This window comes from Salvelinus fontinalis, chromosome 19, assembly GCF_029448725.1.
Source record: "Salvelinus fontinalis isolate EN_2023a chromosome 19, ASM2944872v1, whole genome shotgun sequence".
NCBI lineage: Eukaryota > Metazoa > Chordata > Actinopteri > Salmoniformes > Salmonidae > Salvelinus > Salvelinus fontinalis.
Genome location: NC_074683.1, coordinates 8,515,302 through 8,541,109, shown reverse-complemented (window position 1 = coordinate 8,541,109; position 25,808 = coordinate 8,515,302). Strand labels below are relative to the sequence as shown.

The 25,808-nt window shown below is 42.6% G+C and overlaps 1 protein-coding gene across 1 annotated transcript in view; it reads left to right on the top strand.

Annotated features, from left to right (window-relative positions):
* LOC129816313 (sodium channel protein type 2 subunit alpha-like) overlaps positions 1–19,983 on the top strand; it is a 49,226-nt gene extending 29,243 nt beyond the window's left edge. The window contains exons 17-27 of the mRNA XM_055870632.1: positions 96–593; positions 10,148–10,280; positions 10,472–10,626; positions 11,393–11,566; positions 11,804–11,926; positions 13,222–13,491; positions 13,661–13,714; positions 14,621–14,758; positions 14,906–15,010; positions 16,496–16,766; positions 16,860–19,983. Coding sequence (XP_055726607.1) covers positions 96–593; positions 10,148–10,280; positions 10,472–10,626; positions 11,393–11,566; positions 11,804–11,926; positions 13,222–13,491; positions 13,661–13,714; positions 14,621–14,758; positions 14,906–15,010; positions 16,496–16,766; positions 16,860–18,025 — 3,087 coding nt within the window. The 3' untranslated portion in view covers positions 18,026–19,983. The remainder of the gene's footprint in view (positions 1–95; positions 594–10,147; positions 10,281–10,471; positions 10,627–11,392; positions 11,567–11,803; positions 11,927–13,221; positions 13,492–13,660; positions 13,715–14,620; positions 14,759–14,905; positions 15,011–16,495; positions 16,767–16,859) is intronic.
* The last annotated feature ends 5,825 nt before the right edge of the window (positions 19,984–25,808 follow it).

Here is a 25,808-nt window from a genome sequence, read left to right as displayed (position 1 = left end):
TTAACAACACTGTTAAGCCACCGTAAATCAATTACAGTAACTTTAAACCATCAGTTGTGCGTGTGTTTGTGTACGTGTGTGTGTGTGTGTGGCAGGTCCTGAATCTGTTCCTGGCCTTGCTGCTGAGCTCGTTCAGTGCTGATAACCTGGCGGCCACGGATGATGACAGCGAGATGAACAATCTGACGGTGGCCATAGGCCGCATCCACCAGGGCATCACCTTCGTCAAGGCCTTGGTGCGCCGCTCTTTCCAAAGCATCTGTCTGAGGAAGAAGAAGAGGAGCCTGAACGAGGACAAGACCCTGGATGACCTCCACAAAACCATGGGGACCAACTGGAACTCCAACCACACCACTGTGGAGATCATGAAAGACCCTGATTACATAAAGGGTGGCAATGGCGCCACCAGTGGGTTGGGAGTGGGGGTGGGCAGTAATGCAGCAGGGAAGTACATAATGAATGACAACACTGACTATATGCCGTTCATCCACAACGCCAGCCTGACCGTCACGGTGCCCATCGCTGTGGGAGAGTCGGACCTCAACACTGAGGACTTCAGCAGCGATTCCTCGGACATAGAAGAAAGCAAAGAGGTGAGCATGATTCTATGTGGAACAATGTGGAAGTAGTTCACAGTCTCAGATTCTTGTACATAGTTTGAAATCAAGTGATGATCTAGGTTAAGGATTTGAAAAATGGACAGCGACATTATGAGCTTCAAAAAAAGGACCGTGATGTTATGCAAATCTGCTTGTTTGCTGTTGTTTGTACACATTATTTAAAACATTTACATTAGAATGACTCATTAGAGATTATTGCACTGATGTAGTATCTGAAAATCAGAGGAGGCTGGTGGGGGGGGAACTATAGGAGGACGGACACATTGGAATGTAAAAAATAGAAAGGAGTCAAACGTGGTTTCCATTCAATACCATTCCATTCATTCCATTACAGCCATTACAATGAGCCCATCCTCCTATGGCTCCTCCCACCAGCCTCCTCCGCTGCAAATTGTGACAGCCAGAGCCAGGTGATGGTCAAATGTAATAATAGTGTGCTTGTTTGGCACATTAGTGTAACGGCAGTCCTCCTCCTCTTCATCTTCGGAAGAGGAGGAGTATTGAGGGAATCAAGGCGCAGCGTAGAGAACAGACATATTTTATTAACGAAACACAAACTTGATTAAACTAACAAAAACAACAAACGGTGTAGACAGACCTAGACGACGTACTTACATAAAACAAGAAAACGCACGAATAGGAACATAGGCTACACAAACCGAACAAACCGTAAACAGTCCCCCGTGGTGTACAGACACAGACACGGAAGACAATCACCCACAACGAACACAGTGACAACGCCTACCTAAATATGACTCTTAATTAGAGGAACGCCAAACACCTGCCTCTAATTAAGAGCCATACCAGGCAACCCAAAACCAACACAGAAACAGAAAACATAGAATGCCCACCCAACCTCACGTCCTGACCAACTAACACACATAAACTAACAGAAATAGGTCAGGAACGTGACATAACCCCTCCCATAAGGTGCGAACACCGGGCGCACCAGCACAAAGTCTAGGGGAGGGTCTGGGTGGGCATCTGACCACGGTGGTGGCTCAGGCTCCGGGCGAGGTCCCCACCCCACCATAATCAATCCTAGCCTCCATCTACCCCTAAAAATGTCCACCCATATCTTACCCCCACAAAATCCTCTTAGTAACATCCATGACAGGGACAGCACCGGGACAGAGGGATAAATCAAGACAGAGGGATAGCACCAGACAGAAGGATAGATCAGAATATAGAGGTAGATCAAGATAGAGAGGGAGATCATGATAGAGGGGCAATTCCGGACTGAAAGGCAGCTCCGGACAGAGAGACAGCTCTGGACTGAGGGGCAGTTCTGGGTATATAGCCGTTTCTGGCTGAAGGGCAGCTCATGGCTGACTGACGAATCTGGACGCTCATGGCAGGCTGACGGCTCTCGACGCTCATGGCTGGCTGACGGCTCTCGACGCTCATGGCTGGCTGACGGCTCTCGACGCTCATGGCTGGCTGACGGCTCTCGACGCTCATGGCTGGCTGACGGCTCTCGACGCTCATGGCAGGCTGACGGCTCTTGACGCTCATGGCAGGCTGACGGCTCTGGACGCTCATGGCTCGCTGGCGGCTCTGGCAGATCCTGTCTGGCTGGCGGCTCTGGCAGATCCTGTCTGGCTGGCGGCTCTGGCAGATCCTGTCTGGTTGGCGGCTCTGGCAGATCCTGTCTGGTTGGCGGCTCTGGCAGATCCTGTCTGACGGACAGCTCTAGCGGCTCCTGTCTGGCGGACGGCTCTAGCGGCTCCTGTCTGGCGGACGGCTCTGTAGGCTCATGGCAGACGGGCGGCTTTGCAGGCTCATGGCAGATGGGCGGCTTTGCAGGCTCATGGCAGACGGATGGCTCAGACGGCGCTGGGGAGACGGATGGCTCAGATGGCGCTGGGGAGACGGATGGCTCTGGCCGGGTAAGGCGCACTGTAGACCTGGTGCGTGGTGCCGGAACTGGAGGCACCGGGCTAAGGACACGCACCTTCATACTAGTGCGGGGAGCAGGGACAGGGCACACTGGACTCTCAAAGCCCACTCTATACCTGGTGCGTGGTACCGGCACTGGTGGCACCGGGCTGAGGACAAGCACATCAGGATTAGTAGGGGGAGAAGAAACAGTGTGTACAGGGCTCTGGAGACGCACAGGAGGCTTAGTGCGTGGTGCCGGAACTGGAGGCACCGAACTGGATACACACACTACAGGGAGAGTGCGTGGAGGAGGAACAGGGCTCAGGAGACGCACTGGTAGCCTAGTGCGTAGTGTAGGCACTGTAGGTACTAGGCTGGGGCGGGGAGGTGGCGCAGGAAATACCGGACCGTGGTACTGGCTCTCTTGAGCATTGAGCCTGCCCAACCTTACCTGGTTGAATGCTCCCGGTCGCCCGACCAGTGCGGGGAGGTGGAATAACCCGCACCGGCCTATGTAGGCGAACCGGGGAAACCATACGTAAGGCAGGTGCCATGTATGCCGGCCCGAGGAGACGCACTGGAGACCAGACGCGTTGAGACGGCCTCATGACACCTGGCTCAATACCCAATCTAGCCCTACCAGTGCGGGGAGGTGGAATAACCCGCACTGGGCTATGCACTCGTACAGGAGACACCGTGCGCTCTACTGCGTAACACGGCGCCTGCCCGTACTCCCGCTCTCCACGGTAAGCCTGGGAAGTGGGTGCAGGTCTCCTACCTGCCCTTGGCCCACTACCTCTTAGCCACCCCCCCAAGAAATTTTTGTTCCGTGCAAGACGCGTTCCCTCATAACTCCGGTTCCTCTCTCTCTTTTCCTCCACTCTCCGAGCTGCCTCCAGCTGTTCCCATGGACGGTGATTCACTTTAGCCCATGGTCCTTCTCCGTTAAATATTTGCTCCCAACTCCACAAGTCCTGTATACTTCCCCGTTGCTCCAAATTACGCTGCTTGGTTCTGGATTCGTGGTGGGTGATTCTGTAACGGCAGTCCTCCTCCTCTTCATCTTCGGAAGAGGAGGAGTATTGAGGGAACCAAGGCGCAGTGTAGTGAAAAGACATATTTTATTAACGAAACACGAACTTGATTAAACTAACAAAAAACAACAAACGGTGTAGACAGACCTAGACGACGTACTTACATAAAACAAGAAAAACGCACGAATAGGAACATAGGCTACACAAACTGAACAAACCGTAAACAGTCCCGCGTGGTGTACAGACACAGACACGGAAGACAATCACCCACAACGAACACTGTGACAACCCTACCTAAATATGACTCTTAATTAGAGGAACGCCAAACACCTGCCTCTAATTAAGAGCCATACCAGGCAACCCAAAAACCAACACAGAAACAGAAAACATAGAATGCCCACCCAACCTCACGTCCTGACCAACTAACACACATAAACTAACAGAAATAGGTCAGGAACGTGACAATTAGACCTTATAAAGAGGGGATTGCTGGCCTGCCACCCGCTGTTCACTCACTGGGGTGTTAATCAATTGTATGTTAGGGAGGTAGAAGAGCTGCAGTGACTCATATGTGCCAGGGAGCTAACATAAACACTCTCAGGGCTGTATTTTAACAAACCTAACGCAATGGTGAATCTTTGCGCTGGCGGTATAGGTTTGGGGGGGTGTCAGAAATATTTAGTAGCAGCTAGCGGTGGCGCGAAAGGGTTGGGTTTTGATGAAAAAACAAGTTGTAGATATGTCAAGGCTTGAACCCTAACTGGCCAATCAGAAACGGCTCCATGGCTAAATATGTGGTTACTTCAGGATGTGTTTTTATGGTCTTTTATGTATTGCGTTTTCATCAACTCCAATTCCATTGTTAGTCCGCTATTGCCTAATTTGTTAAATACCCTACGGAAACAAAATAACAAAATGTATGTAGGCCTATCCCATCTTTGCTACGTGTTTGCAGTCCACATTGTAAGAAGCCTAATTACATGGCTTCAACATGGAAATATACTGTTCAATTGCATTATGTTGGCCATGTCTGAGCCATGGAATTACCAAAAGTTGTCAAGAAACAATATTCAATTCACTATTGATAAGGCTTCAAAAGAGAGTCAATAATTCTATCAAATTCTAATCAAGACAAAACAACAACTTGTTTTAAATACTGTAGGTTATGTCTAAATACTGTAGGTTATGTCTAAATACAGTAGGTTATGTCTAAATACAGTAGGTTATGTCTAAATACAGTAGGTTATGTCTAAATACAGTAGTTTATGTCTAAATACAGTAGGTTATGTCTAAATACAGTAGGTTTTCTAAATACAGTAGGTTGTCTAAATACAGTAGGTTATGTCTAAATACTGTAGGTTATGTCTAAATACTGTAGGTTATGTCTAAATACAGTAGGTTATGTCTAAATACAGTAGGTTTTCTAGATACAATAGGTTATGTCTAAATACTGTAGGTTATGTCTAAATACTGTAGGTTATGTCTAAATACAGTAGGTTTTCTAAATACTGTAGGTTATGTCTAAATACTGTAGGTTATGTCTAAATACTGTAGGTTATGTCTAAATACTGTAGGTTATGTCTAAATACAGTAGGTTTTCTAAATACAGTAGGTTATGTCTAAATACTGTAGGTTATGTCTAAATACTGTAGGTTATGTCTAAATACAGTAGGTTATGTCTAAATACAGTAGGTTTTCTAGATACAGTAGTTTATGTCTAAATACAGTAGGTTATGTCTAAATACTGTAGGTTATGTCTAAATACTGTAGGTTATGTCTAAATACAGTAGGTTATGTCTAAATACAGTAGGTTTTCTAGATACAGTAGTTTATGTCTAAATACAGTAGGTTATGTCTAAATACTGTAGGTTATGTCTAAATACTGTAGGTTATGTCTAAATACAGTAGGTTATGTCTAAATACAGTAGGTTTTCTAAATACAGTAGGTTGTCTAAATACTGTAGGTTATGTCTAAATACAGTAGGTTATGTCTAAATACAGTAGGTTTTCTAGATACAGTAGACTGTCCAAATACTGTAGGTTATGTCTAAATACAGTAAGTTATGTCTAAATACAGTAGGTTATGTCTAAATACAGTAAGTTATGTCTAAATACAGTAGGTTATGTCTAAATACAGTAGGTTTTCTAAGTACTGTAGGTTATGTCTAAATACAGTAGTTTATGTCTAAATACTGTAGGTTATGTCTAAATACAGTAGGTTATGTCTAAATACAGTAGATTATGTCTAAATACTGTAGGTTATGTCTAAATACTGTAGGTTATGTCTAAATACAGTAGTTTATGTCTAAATACAGTAGGTTATGTCTAAATACAGTAGGTTATGTCTAAATACAGTAGTTTATGTCTAAATACAGTAGGTTATGTCTAAATACAGTAGGTTATGTCTAAATACAGTAGGTTATGTCTAAATACTGTAGGTTATGTCTACAGTTACAGGCATCATCATTTCTCCCTGTGTGCATATAATATTAAGGCAACTCAGACAATGGAGGCTTTTACGCACATCCAACTTTCCACAGAATCTGGACAAAGAACCAATATTAAGAGAATGTCCACTGAATGTTATGCTGCTCCCAAATATAATGCTTTATAAACATTCACACTTCTCCAGAAATAGCAGACGGCTCCTAAATTGCATTGCATGTGAGCTGGACGTTCACCATAAAGCCAGGATGGTGAATTAAATTTTTTTATTTGTTACATGCGCCAAATTCGTTTTTTAATAAAATTAAACAAAAAACAAGATGTCCATTTTTTTTTTCAAACAACAACAATAGTTGTAAATAGCTTGGGGTCAGAAGCGTGATATCATAAAATCGACAGGATAAAAAAAGACAATGGATTGCTGTTGAACCAGCCTTCGCTATAGCCTACACTCTTAGAAAAAAGGTTTCCAAAAGAGTTTTTGGTTGTCCCCATAGGAGAACCTGTTTTGATTCCAGGTAGAACCCTTTTGGAGTTCCATGTAGAACCCTCTGTGGAAAGGGATGCATATGGAACCCAAAAGGGTTCTACCTGGAACCAAAAAGGTTCTTTCTGGAACCAAAAAGGGTCCTTCAAAGGGTTCTTCTATGGGGACAGCCGAAAAACTCTTTTAAGTTCTAAATATCACTTTTTTTTCCTAAGAATGTATAGGCCTAGGTTAAGGGTAGCCTATTGAGGGCTTGTTTTTTAATCATATGAAATGGAAAACAAGCAATTGTTATAGGAAAATAAATACAAGGGTCACCAGCGTTATCTGATGTCTCGTTGCATGATGGGCATATGGCCCAAAACGGGAGCTGGCTATAATATTGTAGGCCTACACAATACATAGATAAAAAGGTGATGTCCGCTCACTGTTTTACTGCTCCCAAACGTGATCTCTTAATAATAAAGCTTTGATGATGAAGGTGTATTTCAAAGCCGTCTCACGAGCCAAACCCTTTAGAGATAGGTTGTGTTTCCATGCCATTACCAACCGCATTAACGGTAAGACCTGGTTTCTTCTGGTCTTAAATCTCTCGATATGCGCTGCATGAAATGATCACTTTTTATCCTGGGGACATAAACACTTAGTCCCTCCAAGACGCTTATCACAGTTCTAGATCATTTACAGTATTGATGTCAAAGACAGACATGTGAGTAGAGGTTATTTGGCAGATCTGCCTAACAGAGGGGTCTCTTAGGCTTGCGGCCATTAGTGATTACTTTGACATGTTCCTGTAAGACTCCGATGTCTCTACGGCTTTTGGTTTTATATTCTGGCAGAATGGAGCCAGAGACAAATAGAATATGAATGATGGATGAAGACCGATTCAGATATTGGCTGTGGTGTGGTCCTCTGCGGATACATTCGCTGTTTCAGATAAGTAGAATGTTCCATTGCCGTGGTCATGCTGGTGCACTTAACCCACGCTACATGGCAAGCCAAGTATGAGCATGTGACATTATGGATCCTTATACAACAACCCTTTAATGAGGAGAGGCCACAGAGACAAGAGAATCCTCGTCTTCAGATGACATTATGTGCCATTTAAATCGGAACCTTCTGCAGCTACATCCTCCTCTTTAGGGAGTTTTATTGCATTGAGTTGTAAAAAGGCCCATTTCAGCTCTCACTCTCCCCCAGAACATGGTGCAAACTGAGTGCCAACTGTCAATTAGTATCTATGGTAACATTGCAGTCAGACAATCATAAAATGTCACTGTGTTACAGTTTTATTTTGCTGATGTTGTTGTACTGTGCTGTTTGTGTTGTTATGGTACTGTAATGACTATTTCTCGTTTAACAATAATGACTGTTGGAAATTTGGTGAGATTGTATTTCCTTCACTTGTAAATGTACTTTTTGAGATGTTAATATGTGACTAACTTTCTTTGCTTCCATACAAGGTAGCATGTGGCACAGTAACTTACCACACTTAACCCCATTTGTTATTGCAGCTGTTTCACAGACGCTCTCAAGGTTTTCAATGAGAGGAGACTTGTAAGACCACTTTATTGTACATAACACTAACCATGGAGATTGCCTATTCCATTTACCAACAAAGAACAACCTTTTTATTAGATTGATCATCTATGTTTGTTTCTGCTTGATCATACTTTACTCCCTACCTCATTTTTATATGCGTTCAGCAGCCGTTCTGATGCTGCCAACCCTGATTATTTTATGGCTTCTTTGCAATGCTTTCTTTTTTTTTAAATGAATGAGCAAAACCACCATTTTCATCCACAGATCAACCCATGATTATTATTAGTTTTGTCCCTTTAGTTTGGTTTAGTTTTGGGGGTGGATTTTTCAGCAGCCAGAGATCACCTGGAACTTGACAAATTTGACTTATATGCTGTAGAGTAATGGATTTTGACGGTCAAAATTTATTGGAGGAATGGTTCACAGCCTGAACATTTACTATGGCATTTTCATTTGGCAAATATGATCCATAATGGAATGATGAAAGCAGGTGATTACAAATGTTGGTTTTTAAGAGGACCATCCTTATTTCAATCAGCTGGGTTTCCAAAAATGAATGTTGTTGCTAGTAGGCATACTCGTTATTAATGATAGTGCAGGTAAGAATACAGAACATATTACACTCAGGGGAAAAACGAGTTACAAAAGGGTTATTTGGCTGTCCCCATAGGAGAACCCTTTTTGGTTCCAAAAGGGTTCTACCTGGAACCAAAAAGGGTTCTTCAACGGGTTTTCCTATGAGGACAGCTGAAGAACCCTTTTAGGTTCTAGATAGCATTTTTCAAAGCGTGTACTTACAGTATATAGTAACGACTAATTCTATTTGACTTCGGTACCTGAATAAGTTCAAGTCCAAAAGAGGTGCAACGTCTTGAGCTACTAACAGATAGTAGAGTACACTGTATGTGTAAATGAGAAGATATCGTAGTGCCTACAATAGTACCTAAATTGAAGGTCAAACATCTGTGTGATTGCGGTAGCTTAGTCAAACGGAGTATTCCCAGCGCATATATCATCGTAGCATGCTTACATCATTCACCATTCTGCATTAGCTGGGTCCCATGACAGCTCAGTGCTACTGTACTCCCCAGAAAGGCATTAACGCAAGGCTGCTCTCAGTTCAAGGCTGTTGGAAGACACACCTAGTAGAAAGATACAAAGTGCTGGAGGAGAGACATTGAATAAGCTTAATTATTGGAAAAACTGGCACATCTTTGAATATTGTCAACAGTATTAGATGCTTGACATCATTGCATGGGGAGGCTGCTATTCCTTGTAATCCAGCACACCTCTCCTAAAAGCAGCTTTCCAAATCAAATTTTATTGGTCACATCCACATGGTTAGCAGATGTTAGTCCTCTAGATCTTACATTGAATTTGGAAGTGTTCTAAGCGCTGAGTCTTCTATTCTATTTTATATTAATTGTTTCCCCAGTATGATCACATTACTCTCTCAAGTTATCTTGTCTCGGGTGTTTAATGCGTGATCAGGTGGTTCTAATCTGACACTAGCCTGGAATGCGGACTCCTTAATGCCTGTCTTGGTTAAAGTGCACAACACTGTTATATCTGCTGTTAAGCTAATGCAGGCTACCCTCTTCTTGAAATGACTAAGGCTTGTCTACTGCTTAGCAACTGGACATATGTGTTTTCATGTCAATGAGGGAAATGTGAAGGGGAAAAGACCAGTTTGTTTGGGTCAAAAAGTCCTGGACATGAAAATACTGGAGCACACATGTTCTATAATTTAGATCACAGGCTTGGTTCAAACATACACTTTTAGAGAACGCATGCCATATGACTAAAGTGAAATCATTTTTACCTACAGCCTTTATTAAGATACAAAAATATATTTCAACAGCGCTTATGCATGTGTTAGCATGCAATTTGACTTTCCAAACTATTACGTGTCTCATCTTCTAAGTCTGTAGGTAATTTTGATTGATTCTGCATGAAATGATATACAACTCTAGACAAAGAGACAGACCCTGTGAGCTTACATATGGCAGTACCCTTGCATCACTGGGTGACCCATTGTAATGAGGCTCAGTATGTCAGCTCCCGGGCAGATGCTAGTGTCCCAGGCCCTGTCATGGGTGGGCTGTGCTAATGTTGCTCTGGCTTGGCTCCCCTTGCAGCAGCTATCTGAAGACCATCCGCTGAGCTCCTCAGAGGGCAGTACAGTGGACATTAGGCCCCCAGGAGAGGGAGAGGGCTCGGTGGACATGGAGCCTGAGGAGTCCATGGAACCTGAAGGCTGCTTCACTGATGGTGAGAGATACAACAGTCTAGGTCTCAGGATGTGGGTATCGTCTTTTGCGAACAGCTTCAGGCATAACAAGCTGGAACCCAGAAATAGAATGGATAAGATCAGAAACTAGAAACACAAGACACACATTTTTGGGAAAATAAGTTGAATTGTAACATCTGTTTCAATGAGCCTACATGTTGTCTGCTTTCAGGATGTGTCCGCAGATTCCAATGCTGCCAAGTGAACGTTGATGAGGCCAAGTGGAAGATGTGGTGGACGTTGAGAAAAACTTGTTTTAGGATAGTGGAGCACAACTGGTTTGAGAGCTTTATCATCTTCATGATCCTGCTCAGCAGTGGAGCGCTGGTAAGTATGGAAGGAATGATTCGGGGAAGCATCTAAGAGTATGACAGAGGGGGCTGGCAAATTATTATTAAAAAAATTGTATTTCACCTTTATTTAACCAGGTAGGCTAGTTGAGAACAAGTTCTCATTTGCAACTGCGACCTGGCCAAGATTAAGCAAATCAGTTCAACACATACAACAACATAGAGTTACACATGGAATAAACAAACATACAATCAATAATACAGTAGCAAAATCTATATACAGCATGTGCAAATGAGGTAGGATAAGAGAGGTAAGGCAATAAATAGGCCATGGTGGCAAAGTAATTATAATATAGCAAATAAACACTGGAATGGTAGGATGTGCAGGGGATGAATGTGCAAGTTGAGATACTTGGGTGCAAAGGAGCAAGATAAATAAATACATACCGTATGGGGATGAGGTGGATTGGATTGGCTATTTACAGATGAGCTATGTACAGGTGCAGTGATCTGACAGCAGCTCACAGCAAATTCCGCAAATGACAGCAAATTCACCTCCATTGTCTCCTCCATTGTCTCCATTCTCACCCTTATGAGAAACTACAAAGGAGTAGAAATGCAGTACCACATGCAGCTGCTCTGTTGTTCAACGGGCTCAGTATTGTGTAATTGACAATTCTGTGATCCCTTGACACAGAAATAACTGGCAACAGATCTGATGAGGCAGCAGCTACTACTCCAGTGTGTGAGATTACTGTGGTGTATAGGACGGGATCATCTGATTTGAGTGTGTTTACATCAAGGCATTTGAGGACATCTACATCGAGAAGAGGAAGACTATTAAGACTGTGTTGGAGTTTGCAGACAAAGTCTTCACCTACATCTTCATCCTGGAGATGTTGCTGAAGTGGGTGGCCTATGGATTCGCCAAATACTTCACCAACGCTTGGTGCTGGCTGGACTTCCTCATTGTCGACGTAGGTCTTCTTTTGAAACAACCGTTTCACTTGCACAAAATATATGTAGTCTGGCAATGTTCACAATTAGCTTGTTTTGAGACATTGCCTTGACGTTTCAATGTAGAAATACTACTGCCGTGTAGCTAAGGCGATGGAGTGACCTATTTCCTGGTTTAGAACATATGTTTGAAGCCCAGGAGAAAGCCTGTGCCAGCCAGTCCTTTGTCTCTTCTCATGGCGTCATTGTGTTTACAGGTGTCTCTTGTCAGCCTTGTGGCCAACGCCCTGGGCTACGCTGAGCTGAGTGCCATCAAGTCCCTGAGGACTCTACGAGCACTGAGGCCCCTGAGAGCGCTGTCCCGCTTCGAGGGCATGAGGGTAAGAGTCACCAGACCAGAGCCCTGTCCTGTTGCTTCACCGTGCATATCATCACAGCCTTTTACCAGCGTGACATCAGCGCCCTGCATGGGCACAGAGCTCTGTAGTCAAACTCAGGTCCACTGCAACCCAACAGCTGGAGAATGTAAAGTTCACTCACTCCATGCATGTATATTTAGAGTTACCTTTCCTCTACTATTCCTCCGTTTCCAGCTATATGTGTTTTCAGCAGGGTTGGGGTCAATTCCATTTGAATTCCAGTCAATTCAGAAAGTTAACCAAACTCCAATTCCAAATTTGTCTCATATAAAAAGCATTGAAGAGAATTGGAATTTCAGTGTACTTACTGATTGACTGGAATCGACCCCAACCCTAGTTTTCAGGATGAGAGTTTCCGTCAGTCCCACTGGCAGGCCATGTGCACTCATCGGAAGATGTCAGCGTTATTGAAAAGGAATCAATAAGACGCGGAAAACGCATTCACTTCACTTAAACAAAATGTAAACAAACTGAAGTCTTGGAGGCTACTGCACTTAAAAATGTATGGTACTCTCACTGGAATGTATATTTTACGGTGCAATACAAGCTCTAGCCAGGGGTTTGGATGCTTATGTCCTATGTGCAGGACGGGTGTCGACTGCTATAATCAATGTAGCTCTCATCGATCAGATTCTTGCATGTTGTGGTTGGCTAGATTTCCACCAGTACTGTGACGACGGTCTCTCCTCACGTGGTTGTCACTGAATTCTCCCATCTGTATGACTGACTTCTCATTGCTTCACTGGCTCGATATTGATGTTCTCTGAAATGGTACTGTGTTTGTATGTTACTTGCTGCGGGGGACTGCCTCTAATGTGAACACTATTTATGTGTTTGTATTTTTATTTACAGTAAACAAATTATGTGACTTCATCCTGCCTCTACAAGGTTTTTTCTGTTTCGTTTTTTTCTCACTGTAGCCTAAATGTAATACACTAAAACGTAAACATAGCCTACAGTATCTCCTTTACAGATACATTCCCCCTCTTCTCCGTATTCTTTCCTTTGCGTCTCACCTTGCTGTTGTCATTGTTGTTAATAAGCTGTGGTGTTAGTGATTCTTGTGTTGAGTTTTGACTGATGTGTACACTGCCATTTAAACACTTTACTCATGTGTTTTCCTATTTTCACCATCACCAAAGTCAACAAGTGGCCCACAGTATTTCTTGTCAGTTCTGAAAATGATCATCATTACTCAATGAGATATCGTCTATGCTCCTATATCTGAGACTGAGGCCGTGTGTGAATCCTTACAGGTGGTGGTCAACGCTCTGCTCGGAGCCATCCCCTCCATCTTCAATGTGCTGCTGGTCTGCCTCATCTTCTGGCTCATCTTCAGTATCATGGGCGTCAACCTGTTTGCAGGGAAATACTACCATTGTGTCAACATCACCACACAGGAGCGCTTTAAAGTCAGAGACATAGCTAACAAGACAGAATGTTTGGCTTTGGAAGGTGCCTACTGGAAGAATGTGAAGATCAACTTTGATAATGTGGGAGCAGGATATCTGGCACTGTTACAAGTGGTGAGCTGCTCTCTCTCATATCACCAGAAATATGTTATTGACAGAGAGGGGCCCTATGTCAAAGGTTTTGTACCAATTCCGTGTGGGCAGATGAGTTGTGTGAGGGCGATGACCTTCTGAACTAGTGTCTTCACTACTAAGTAATAACATTTTCCTTACTTTCTCTGAGGCTACATTCAAAGGCTGGATGGACATCATGTATGCAGCTGTGGACTCTCGCAATGTAAGTATTTTCAGGAATACCTTTCACAAGGTATTTCAGACTAATGGCTGATTGTGTGAGTACATTTTCAATGTATATATCATAGTGTTGTTGTTTGTATGATGTTGTTAATTAAGCGACAATACCTGAGAAGTTGGTGTTTGGATGATATATTGGCACGGGTGTTGTTAGGCATGGGATGAAGTCGTGTGTCGGCAAACCTTGCCAAACCGCTTAATTTCGAATCTCATAGCAAAGGTTCTGAATACTTATGTAAATAAGGTATTTCTGTTTTTTATTTTTAATAAACTTGCAAAGATTTCTAAAAACCTGTTTTCACTTTGTCATTATGGGGTATTGTGTGTAGATTAATGAGGATTTGTTTTATTTAATACATTTTAGAAGAAGGCTGTAACATAACAAAAGGTGGAAAATGTAAAGTGGTCTGAATACTTTCTGAATGCACTGTATTTATTCATAAAAATGATACCAGCTGATTCATGATTTCGACTGGCTGAGAAACGCTGCCTGCCCGTCTGTCTCGTCCCGACTCCCAACACATTCATTACTATGGGAGAGCTGGAGATAGAATTTGAATATTGAAACAATGTTGCAAATGTCGGAGAGACAGACAACAAGGTTTATACAAATCTCTGCTGTTGAAAACGAAATGTTAGTCTAAAAGGAATGTGAGATAATGTCTAGATGCTTTTTATAGTGGAGATCAAGTTGATAAAGTTCCTGGCTGGGCTGATGAGACGGTGCATTCAGATGGAACAGAGTAAATAGGAATTTTAACCTCATAGATTTAGCCAGTGGTAACTTGTGGAATAGACACTGGGTGGATTACGATTTTAACCAATCAGCATTATGGATTAGACCCACCCGTTCTATAATGTATGGTAATACTATGCTATTCTATTACAGTTGGAAGATCAACCCGACTATGAAGTTAATCTGTACATGTATATGTACTTTGTGGTATTCATCATATTTGGATCCTTCTTTACACTCAACCTCTTCATTGGTGTCATTATAGACAACTTCAATCAGCAAAAGAAAAAGATAAGTATTTCATGTTGCAGTAATCAGGCAATGATACATGCACACATGTTCTCTGATTTAAGGTATTGATGATTTTCTCCCCTCAACAATGGACTAGAAATGTATAAGAGCTGCAGAAATTTAACTAGGTTTGTCCTGCCTCTTTACTTTGGAGGTCAAGACATCTTCATGACAGAGGAACAGAAGAAATACTACAATGCTATGAAGAAGCTTGGCTCAAAGAAACCCCAAAAGCCTATCCCTAGGCCAGCGGTAAGGTCATGCAGCATGTACTAATGGTCTAGTTACTTTAGACAGAAACTAAAGTTGGGAGGTTGGTGGATGTATACAATCTGGCAATCCAAAGGTTGCATGTTCGAGTTGCGTCAGGGACAAGTGTAGCATTTTAGCTTCCCCGTCCTCTAATCCTTTTCCTAAGCTTAGTCACATTTTTCTAACCTTTTACATTTTTCTCCTAATCTTTGTTGTTTCCGTTCTGGTAACCTTATACATAAATTATCCTAACATTTGTTGTTAGTTCTTCCAACTATCACGTTTCAGGTAAGACCCAAATGCAGACTGTGTTGAAGTAACAGTGTTTATTACAGCAACAGGGGCAGGTAAATGACAGGTCAAGGCAGGCAGGAGTCAATAATCCAGAGTAGTGGCAAAGGCACAGGACGGCAGGCAGGCTCAGAGTCAGGTCAGGCAGAGGTCGGTAATCCAGAGTAGTGGCAAAGGCTCAGGACGGCAGGCAGGCTCAGAGTCAGGTCAGGCAGAGGTCGGTAATCCAGAGTAGTGGCAAAGGCTCAGGACGGCAGGCAGGCTCAGAGTCAGGTCAGGCAGAGGTCGGTAATCCAGAGTAGTGGCAAAGGCTCAGGACGGCAGGCAGGCTCAGAGTCAGGTCAGGCAGAGGTCGGTAATCCAGAGTAGGGGCAAAGGCACAGGACGGCAGGCAGGCTCAGAGTCAGGTCAGGCAGAGGTCGGTAATCCAGAGTAGTGGCAAAGGCTCAGGACGGCAGGCAGGCTCAGAGTCAGGTCAGGCAGAGGTCGGTAATCCAGAGTAGGGGCAAAGGCACAGGACGGCAGGCAGGGTCAGGGGCAGGCAGTGTGGTCAGGCAGGCGGGCTCAGAGACAGGACAGGCAAAGGTCAAAACCAGGAGAGTGAGAAAAAGCGAGACTGGGGAAAAGCAGGAGCTGAGACAAAACGCTGGTTGACTTGACAAACAAGACGAATTGGCAACAGACAAACAAAGAACACAGGTATAAGTACCCAGGGGATAATGGGGAAGATGGGCGACACCTGGAGGGGGGTGGAGACAAGCACAAGGACAGGTGAAACAGATCAAGGCGTGACACCAACCACCAATGTAAATTCTCCCCGAAATGCTCCTTTGTTGTTACAATGCAACAAATAAACCTGGTTTTCAGAGAAAGATGTATAATGCTATAAGTCCTCCAAGTGATTGATAAGTTCATTCAATTAGTATGCTATTGTACGACCGGGTAAGACGTATGATACTATACGTCCTATAATTTGTATGATATTGTACGACCACTATTCCATTAATTATGTAAGCTAACATAATATAATATATCATACCAATTGGAGGGAACAAATGAACACCAAATTCAAATCCTATGAACTGCCCTGAGAACAGGTTTGGTCATACCACTCTTTAACTTGTTCATTGTTTCGTGAACCTCTATGTCTACTTCCTGGTTTCTCAAAATGCTTCTTTCTTATGTTTCCTCCAGAACAAGTTTCAAGGATATGTCTTTGATTTCATTACAAAGCAAGCCTTCGACATTGTCATCATGATTCTTATATGCCTTAATATGGTCACCATGATGGTGGAGACAGACGACCAGACGGACGACATGGATGAAATTCTCTACAAGATCAACCTGGTGTTTATTGTCATGTTTACCGGAGAGTGTGTTCTGAAGATGTTCTCACTCCGCCAATACTACTTCACCATTGGGTGGAATGTATTTGACTTTATTGTTGTTATCCTGTCGATAATTGGTAAGATTTTTCACCTATTTCCATAGTTGTAATACTGCAATTTGACAGTCTGCTTTGGGGATTATTATGTGTAATTATTCTCTGTCCTTTCAGGTATGTTTCTGTCTGAACTGATAGAGAAGTACTTTGTTTCACCAACCTTATTCCGAGTCATTCGACTGGCCCGGATTGGTCGCATCCTTCGCCTCATCAAGAGTGCCAAGGGAATCCGTACACTCTTGTTTGCTTTGATGATGTCACTTCCTGCCTTGTTCAATATTGGTCTCCTCCTCTTCTTAGTGATGTTTATCTATGCCATCTTTGGCATGTCGAACTTTGCATACGTCAGGAAGGAGTCTGGGATTGACGACATGTTCAACTTTGAGACATTTGGCAACAGCATGATTTGCCTGTTCCAGATCACCACGTCAGCTGGTTGGGACGGCCTGCTGGCACCCATCCTAAACAAGAGAGAGCCAGACTGTGACAGCCGTAAAGAGCACCCAGGCAGCAAGTACAAGGGGGGAGACTGTGGGAACCCCCTTGTAGCCATTATCTTCTTTGTGAGCTACATCATAATCTGTTTCCTCATTGTGGTCAACATGTACATTGCTGTCATCCTGGAGAACTTCAGTGTGGCCACTGAGGAGAGCGCTGAGCCCCTGAGCGAGGATGACTTTGAGATGTTCTACGAGGTCTGGGAGAAGTTTGATGCACGGGCCACCCAGTTCATGGAGTATGAGAAGCTGTCTGACTTCGCTGATGCCTTGGACCCCCCGCTACGCATTTCTAAGCCCAACAAAATCCAGTTGATCTACATGGATTTGCCCATGGTAAGTGGGGAGCGCATCCACTGCCTGGACATCCTGTTTGCCTTCACCAAGCGCGTCCTGGGTGAGGGCGAAGGTTTGGACATCCTCCGGGGTCAAATGGAGGAGCGCTTTATGGCCTCCAACCCCTCCAAGGTGTCCTACGAACCCATCACCACCACGCTACGCCGCAAACAAGAAGACATGTCTGCCCTGGTAATTCAGAGAGTTTTCAGACGATATCTGCTCAGACGTATTGTTAAACGGGCCTCTGCCATGTACAAAGAGAAGATGCTCCTTGATAAAGAGGTTCTCGTCATAGACAAATTTAACGAGATCTCTACTTCAGACAGAACTGACATGACATCCTCCACAGCCTCTCCCCCGTCATATGACAGTGTAACAAAACCAGAGAAAAACAAATATGAAAAAGACAAGAGAGAGAAGGAGGTGAAGAAGAAAAAGAAGTGAATGGATGTTGGGAAGATGCAACGTAGACGTTTCATTTCGTGACAAATTGTTTACAGCCTTTGAAGGTGACTAATGTGTCAAGTGGACCTTCTTCTTTGGTGTGGATATCTATGCCAAACTGACAATGCTTACTTGAGTCTAAATGCAAGGTTGGTGTCTAAAATGAGGTAGTGACTCACATTCTTAGGCTGTAGGGTGACCCATTGTTCAGATAAATATTTCCGTGGGGACAAAAACAAATAGCTGCCCGCCGACAGGTAGAAGAATTTGTTATGGGTGTTGTTCCGATCGGAAACATTTAGTTATGTTGTGCCCTGTAACTTCTCTTGCAGCCGGTACTACCAAGGCTGCATCCAGTGTCTTGCATTATAACTGCCATATGATTTACTGACTTATTTTTCATACAGAATCTTGTTTTTAAATCATAGGTTGATTGTGTGACTATATTTTTTGTAAACTGTTTTTTTTCTGCAAAAAGAGGGGTTTCATTTATTGCTTTAAAGGTAGTCTTGTTCACTTTAAATGTTCATACGACTTGACTACTCATGGCGACCATTATTGCTGCAGTGCAGTTTGGGGGATTGCTGCAGTTCAATCTAAATGTAGACCTGCATGAAGGCACTGAAATGTTTTTCATACTCATGAATCGGCAACATTATTACATGTTTACTGACACTATTACAAATCAACAAGAAAACATTTCTCCAGAGCATACAGTCCAAAAAACATTACCACCAATTATTATCTGCCATCAGTTTCAGAACAATAACATGGGCTATAATGCCTAACGCCATCTAGTAACACATACTTAGTTTTCCTACTTTCATTCATCAGAATCTACAGTACAATACAGAATACATGAATCTTTACAGCTGGTTCACAGAGTTGATACCCATAGTATTCATTATCCATCTCTTCTGTCCAGCTTGTACCTCAATGGCCTCAAAGACATGTCTATACTGTCTTGAGTTCTCTTCACGTGGTGAATGCTAAAACGAGCCAATGTCCTCTGCACAGTATAGTTGTGTCAGTCAGGTGTAAGTCACCTCATTTAGTCGCCAAGCCTCTGACAAGAGAAACACTGTATTCTGTATCATATGTGCTCATCATATGAAAAAAACTTAAGAGGTATTCTAGCATCATGACTCTGCGTTTTTGCCACTGCTACATCATTGGTCAGTGCTAGAAAACGTCCTTGTCTTTTGCCAAATCCAAGTTCATTTGTGTGCACCTTCCCTTCCTCACTTCCCTAATAGTTTTCCATTGTTATTGATGTATCTGTATGTACATATTCTATAATATATGAAATATACAAATATATTTGATATGTTAGGTGATAGTTTTCATGTATAATGGAATATATGAAGTTGTTAGTGTTATTTAGTACATATAAATGTATATATTATATTCTGCATTCTCTGCTCTATATGGCAGACAGACCAGAGTATGATGCATCCTGCTGAGGCTGTGAGGACATTGTGTTTAGATTTCACTTAATGTCTATATAAATACTGTAATATAATAATTTTTCTTTGTACTATATAACCCCTTTGTAAATAATTTGCTACACAATATGGCTTCACTGTCTGCACCATAGCCACTTTAGTTATTTCAGCTTCACTGCACTTTTTCATTCTGAAACTCCCCATGTGATCTAGTGAAAGGGAAGTGACTTCTCGTTTTGATTCTTGCCATTTTTATTGTGTGTCGTCATTTGTAAACTGTGGTCACAGCTTACCTCACATGCTTTATCATAATAAATATCTAAGGTGGAACATCAGGTTCAGAGAATTCTGAATGTGATTGTCTCAAGGCTAGTGTGACTGCACAAGTCTTCGATTGTTTCCGGCATTTGTTTACATTTGTATAGTTATTAAATTCTTCAGGATGTTACTTTTGCCAGCTGTTCACTCTGTATAATATGTCACAAGTATCTGTAATTAAAATGTTATAAAGTATACATTTATAGGAGTATATTTCGCATGTAATAAAAACATTCATAATATAATACATTTATACACAATTTATGTTTTGATTACATAACATTTAATACATCCCATCTTTTACGTGCATAATTCTTGTAGTGCATGAGTAAACTCCATGCAAGATATTGCTATTAACCAATCCCATTGAAAAGCTAAATGAATAAAGAAAGAATACATATCTGTAAAATATAAATTTATTCCATTGCATGTATTTATGACTATTCATTCACAACTTTGCCATCCATTTACATTTTAGTCATCTAGCAGACGCCATCAATACATTACATCAACATACTCTATAAATACATTGTTAACCCAGTTACCAGTGTGGTTTTGCACACTAAACAAATGTTTTCAAAGCAGTGGCCAGTGAGTTAAATTAATTCTTCCAAGGCCCTGGAGTTTTTTCCGTGTCAGGGAACACTTTTTTCTTGATCATGTGACCTAACCAGTAAAAACTATAAATCAAATCATGTTAATATGTAGTTGCCCATGGTGTTCCAGAAGTAAAGCCTCACATGTCGGTAAATGGAAGTCTTACATGTTTTTTTAAGCATTTGTATTCAATATATCCTGACCATTACACTGCATTTCACAACACTAAATACAGTACGTCATAATATTTTAAAGATTTAAAATGAATTACTTTTCCTGTTGAGAAACAATATCCCAAGTTTAAATACAGTAATGTACACACACTTAAGGGTAAAACATTTTTTTGGGAGCAGACAATTCGTGTTGTAGACAATTCAATGAGTTGGTCTGATGTGATGTCATCAATCTACCCCTTGTGCTATGATATGACTTAAGGCGTTAGCATGCTTCAGTTCGGCTGGCCAAACCCAGTTAGCTGAACTGAACGAGGGTGCTCACATACTACCATTAAAAGACCTTCGCTTGAAAAACGAGAAAATAGCAGCAATACTACTGTTTGTCCATTTTGAGATGCCGTAGACAGTATACACTTCCTCAAAATAGAATTAATCTAAGATAACTGAAGAAATCTGTCATTAATTTAGATTTTTTTTTTGTCGAAGAGATCTTAGTCCTGCAATTTTACATCTAAGATGTTTGGTGCAGTATTTTTCAATATAAAAATAGCATGACAATTTGTCGTCTCGTTGAATGACAACAACATTTTTATTGAAGAATCTCTATTGTTGACCATTCACCGACAAAGTGGGGTAGACCTCGGCTCTGAACTTCGGCTTGCCTCCAGAATTTTTTCTTGTGTGGCTGAACAGCCAAAACAATCTTCAACGAAGTCCAAAACGTACAAAAACGTCACATATGCACAAACTCTACCGAACTGTTTCAGCTGTAAAGCATGCCTTTACAGTACCTGGACCACCTACAGTACCTGGACCACATGTGGACTACCAAGACAATTACACAATGCCAATCCAGCCATCTATTATATAGAACAAGAGCTATAACAACCATCAGCCATCTCTCACAATCACCTTCCATCTGCATGCATTGGCAATTGTTGTGGATGTTGCTGAACCATGTTCTGTTACCACTCCTCATTAATGTCACCAAAGGCACATGATTACTGAATCTACTCCTGACATGAATAACCCAAGAAACGTAAATGCATGTACAGTATTACAGTATGCATAAAAAATGGTACTACTGTATTGTATGCACTTTAGTAGGATGATTGAGAGCTGAACCTAAATCCCAAAGCTCTGAATGATCGATATGAGTAAGCACAATCATTCATATATGTAGGGCATCTTTATTTCATTATTTCATTTTTTTTTGTACTCTATTCCTCTTTTTTCCCCCTGTGTACTTCAGAGGAGAAATGTGTTTGTCCATCGTTTGTTATCTTCCATCGGCAGCATTTCAGCAACCTTTTTTAGCTATTTACAATCCACATTGCTGTATTTACAAAGGAATTTTAGGTGCCTCTTAATATGCTTTACAGCAGTGGTGTTCAAAGTCTGGTTGCTTCCCCTAGTGAGGTCTTGGGAGAACTGCAATGAGGACAGCCAAAAAAAAAAAAAATTTTTTTTTATTTTTTTATTTTTTTACCCCCTTTTTCCCCCCAATTTCGATCTTGTCTCATCGTTGCAACTCCCCAACGGGCTCAGGAGGCGAAGGTCGAGTCATGCGTCCTCCGAAACATGACCCACCAAACCGCGCTTCTTAACACCCGCCCACTTAACCCGGAAGCCAGCCACACCAGTGTGTCCCAGGAAACACTGCTCAACTGACGACAGAGGTAAGCCTGCAAGCGCCCGGCCCGCTACAAGTAGTCGCTAGAATGCGATGAGCCAAGAAAAGCCCCCCCTGGGCCAAACAATACCCTAACCTGGACGACGCCGGGCCAGTGGTGCGCTGCCCTATGGGACTCCCAATCACGGCCGGTTGTGATACAGACTAGTGTAACCAATGTGAAATGGCTAGCTAGTTAGCGGGGTGCGCGCTAATAGCGTTTCAATCGGTGACGTCACTCGCTCTGAGACTTTGAAGTAGTTGTTCAAGAGAGGGACGGAAGCTAAACTGTTACACTAGGATGGAACCCGGGTCTGTAGTGACGCCTCAAGCAGTGCCTTAGACCGCTGCGCCACTGGGGAAACTCTTAGATAAAAGTTTTTTATAAAAAAAATTGGAACAAAAGATTAAGAGTACAGATTATTGCATGGGACTATATACAAATGTTTTTGAGAAAGATAATTAGATTTTTTTTTTTGTAAAAGTTTCATTTTGATAAACTAAAATGTAATGAATGAAAGATGAGTTTTTCTTGTAAAAAAAGCTCAACGTACAGATTTTAAGGTTGTGTCTTTAGATTTGGGGTGGGGTCGCGAGAAATTATTGCGAATAAAATGGGGTCCCCGCTGGAAAAGTTTGAATACTACTGCTTTACAGCATACTGTTTCATTTCAAATATATTCCAAACAAAATATGAACACAATACAATATTCAGCTGGAATACATTTTCAGGTTGAACTAACGGTATGCTGATGTGTGAATACCTTGTACCTGTCATAGTGCAATGCAGTCTCAGATTTTAGTAAACAAAATGCTGGATATGAATTGGTATTAGTAAATTCTAAGTTACTGTTGGGTATCAATGGGTATCAAGTAGTATGATTTTCTTCCCTTTGCATAGCATAACTCTTTCTCAACTCTATGATGTACTGTTCTTGAATGGAAAATTATAAAGTTATTTTTCACAAGATTCAGTTTCATTACACATTTTATTTTTGTCTGTCATTTTTTTTCCTAAGTGGTGTAAATGTCTTGAATGCCCTCGGGTTTCAAGAGAGGGGGAATTGCTTTAGGCCAACAGCAACTCTGCTACCTAAATCAGAGATATATTTCAACACCTGAGAGTTCATCAGAGATACAGTAGCAGCTGACGTCTATGCTGAGAGGTCAGGGCTGACTGACCCTGTTTAACCTGTTTAAGGCTTTTGGGTGAATGAATGGTGGTGGAACCAGGTACACTAGTAGGAATGGCAGCTGAGCCTCTGTCTCTAGAGACAGTCAATGCCAGCCAGTGGCGGTTGGTGCCGTTTAAGAATAGCATGGCCTTATTACTATTACAGCATATTGGATGACTGTCATTCATATTCCATTCACCAAGTTCAATGTAACATTAATGGGTTTAGGCTACTACGTGATACTCAAATTTTCCCTATACGCATCATGAGGTTGCTGCAACCTAATCAAATCAAATTGTATTTGTCACATACACATGTTTAGCAGATGTTATTGCGGGTGTAGCGAAATGCTTGTGTTTCTAGCTCCAACAGTGCAGTAATATCTAACAATTCACAACAATACAAATCAAATCAAGTTTATTTTATATAGCCCTTCGTACATCAGCTAATATCTCGAAGTGATGTACAGAAACCCAGCCTAAAACCCCAAACAGCAAGCAATGCAGGTGTAGAAGCACGTTGGCTAGGAAAAACTCCCTAGAAAGGCCAAAACCTAGGAAGAAACCTAGAGAGGAACCAGGCTATGAGGGGTGGCCAGTCCTCTTCTGGCTGTGCCGGGTGGAGATTATAACAGAACTATGCCAAGATGTTCAAAATGTTCATAAGTGACAAGCAGGGTCAAATAATAATCATGAATAATTTTCAGTTGGCTTTTCATAGCCGATCATTAAGAGTTGAAAACAGCAGGTCTGGGACAGGTGGCGGTTCCATAACCGCAGGCAGAACAGTTGAAACTGGAATAGCAGCAAGGCCAGGTGGACTGGGGACAGCAAGGAGTCATCATGCCCGGTAGTCCTGACGTATGGTCCTAGGGCTCAGGTCCTCCGAGAGACAGAAAGAAAGAGAGAAGGAGAAAATTAGAGAGAGCCAAGATTTTCAAAATGTTCATAAATGACAAGCATGGTCAAATAATAATCAGGAATAAATGTCAGTTGGCTTTTCATAGCCGATCATTAAGAGTTGAAAGCAGCAGGTCTGGGACAGGTAGGGGTTCCATACCCGCAGGCAGAACAGTTGAAACTGGAACAGCAGCAAGGCCAGGTAGACTGGGGACAGCAAGGAGTCATCATGCCCGGTTTGCCGTGACGTATGGTCCTAGGGCTCAGGTTCTCAGAGAGAGAGAAAGAAAGAGGGAACGAGAGAATTAGAGAGAGCATACTTAAATTCACACAGGACACTGGATAAGACAGGAGAAGTACTCCAGGTATAACCAACTGACCCTAGCCCCCCGACACATAAACTACTGCAGCAGGAGGGGTCAGGAGACACTGTGGCCCCATCCAATGATACCCCCGGACAGGGCCAAACAGGAAGGATATAACCCCACCCACTTTGCCAAAGCACAGCCCCCGCACAGCCCCCGCACCACTAGAGGGATATCTTCAACCACCAACTTACAATCCTGAGACAAGGCCGAGTATAGCCCACAAAGATCTCCACCACAGCACAAACCAAGGGGGGGCGCCAACCCAGACAGGAAGATCACGTCAGTAACTCAACCCACTCAAGTGACGCACCCCTCCTAGGGACGGCATGAAAGAGCACCAGTACGCCAGTGACTCAGCCCCTGTAATAGGGTTAGAGGCAGAGAATCCCAGTGGAGAGAGGGGAACCGGCCAGGCAGAGACAGCAAGGGCGGTTCGTTGCTCCAGAGCCTTTCCGTTCACCTTCACACACCTTCACACTCCTGAGCCAGACTACACTCAATCATATGACCTACTGAAGAGATAAGTCTTCAGTAAAGACTTAAAGGTTGAGACCGAGTCTGCGTCTCTCACATAGACCGTTCCATAAAAATGGAGATCTATAGGAGAAAGCCCTGCCTCCCGCTGTTTGCTTAGAAATTCTAGGGACAATTAGGAGGCCTGCGTCTTGTGACCGTAGCGTACATATAGGTATGTACGGCAGGACCAACTCTGAAAGATAGGTAGGAGCAAGCCCATGTAACGCTTTATAGGTTAACAGTAAAACCTTGAAATCAGCCCTTGCCTTAACAGGAAGCCAGTGTAGGGAAGCTAGCACTGGAGTAACATGATCAGATTTCTTGGTTCTAGTCAGGATTCTAGCAGCCGTATTTAGCACTAACTGAAGTTTATTTAGTGCTTTATCCGGGTAGCCGGAAAGTAGAGCATTGCAGTAGTCTAACCTAGAAGTAACAAATGCATGGATTAATTTTTCTGCATCATTTTTGGACAGAAAATGTCTGATTTTTGCAATGTTACGTAGATGGAAAAAAGCTGTCCTTGAAACAGTCTTGATATGTTCGTCAAAAGAGAGATCAGGGTCAAGAGTAACGCCGAGGTCCTTCACAGTTTTATTTGAGACGACTTTACAACCATC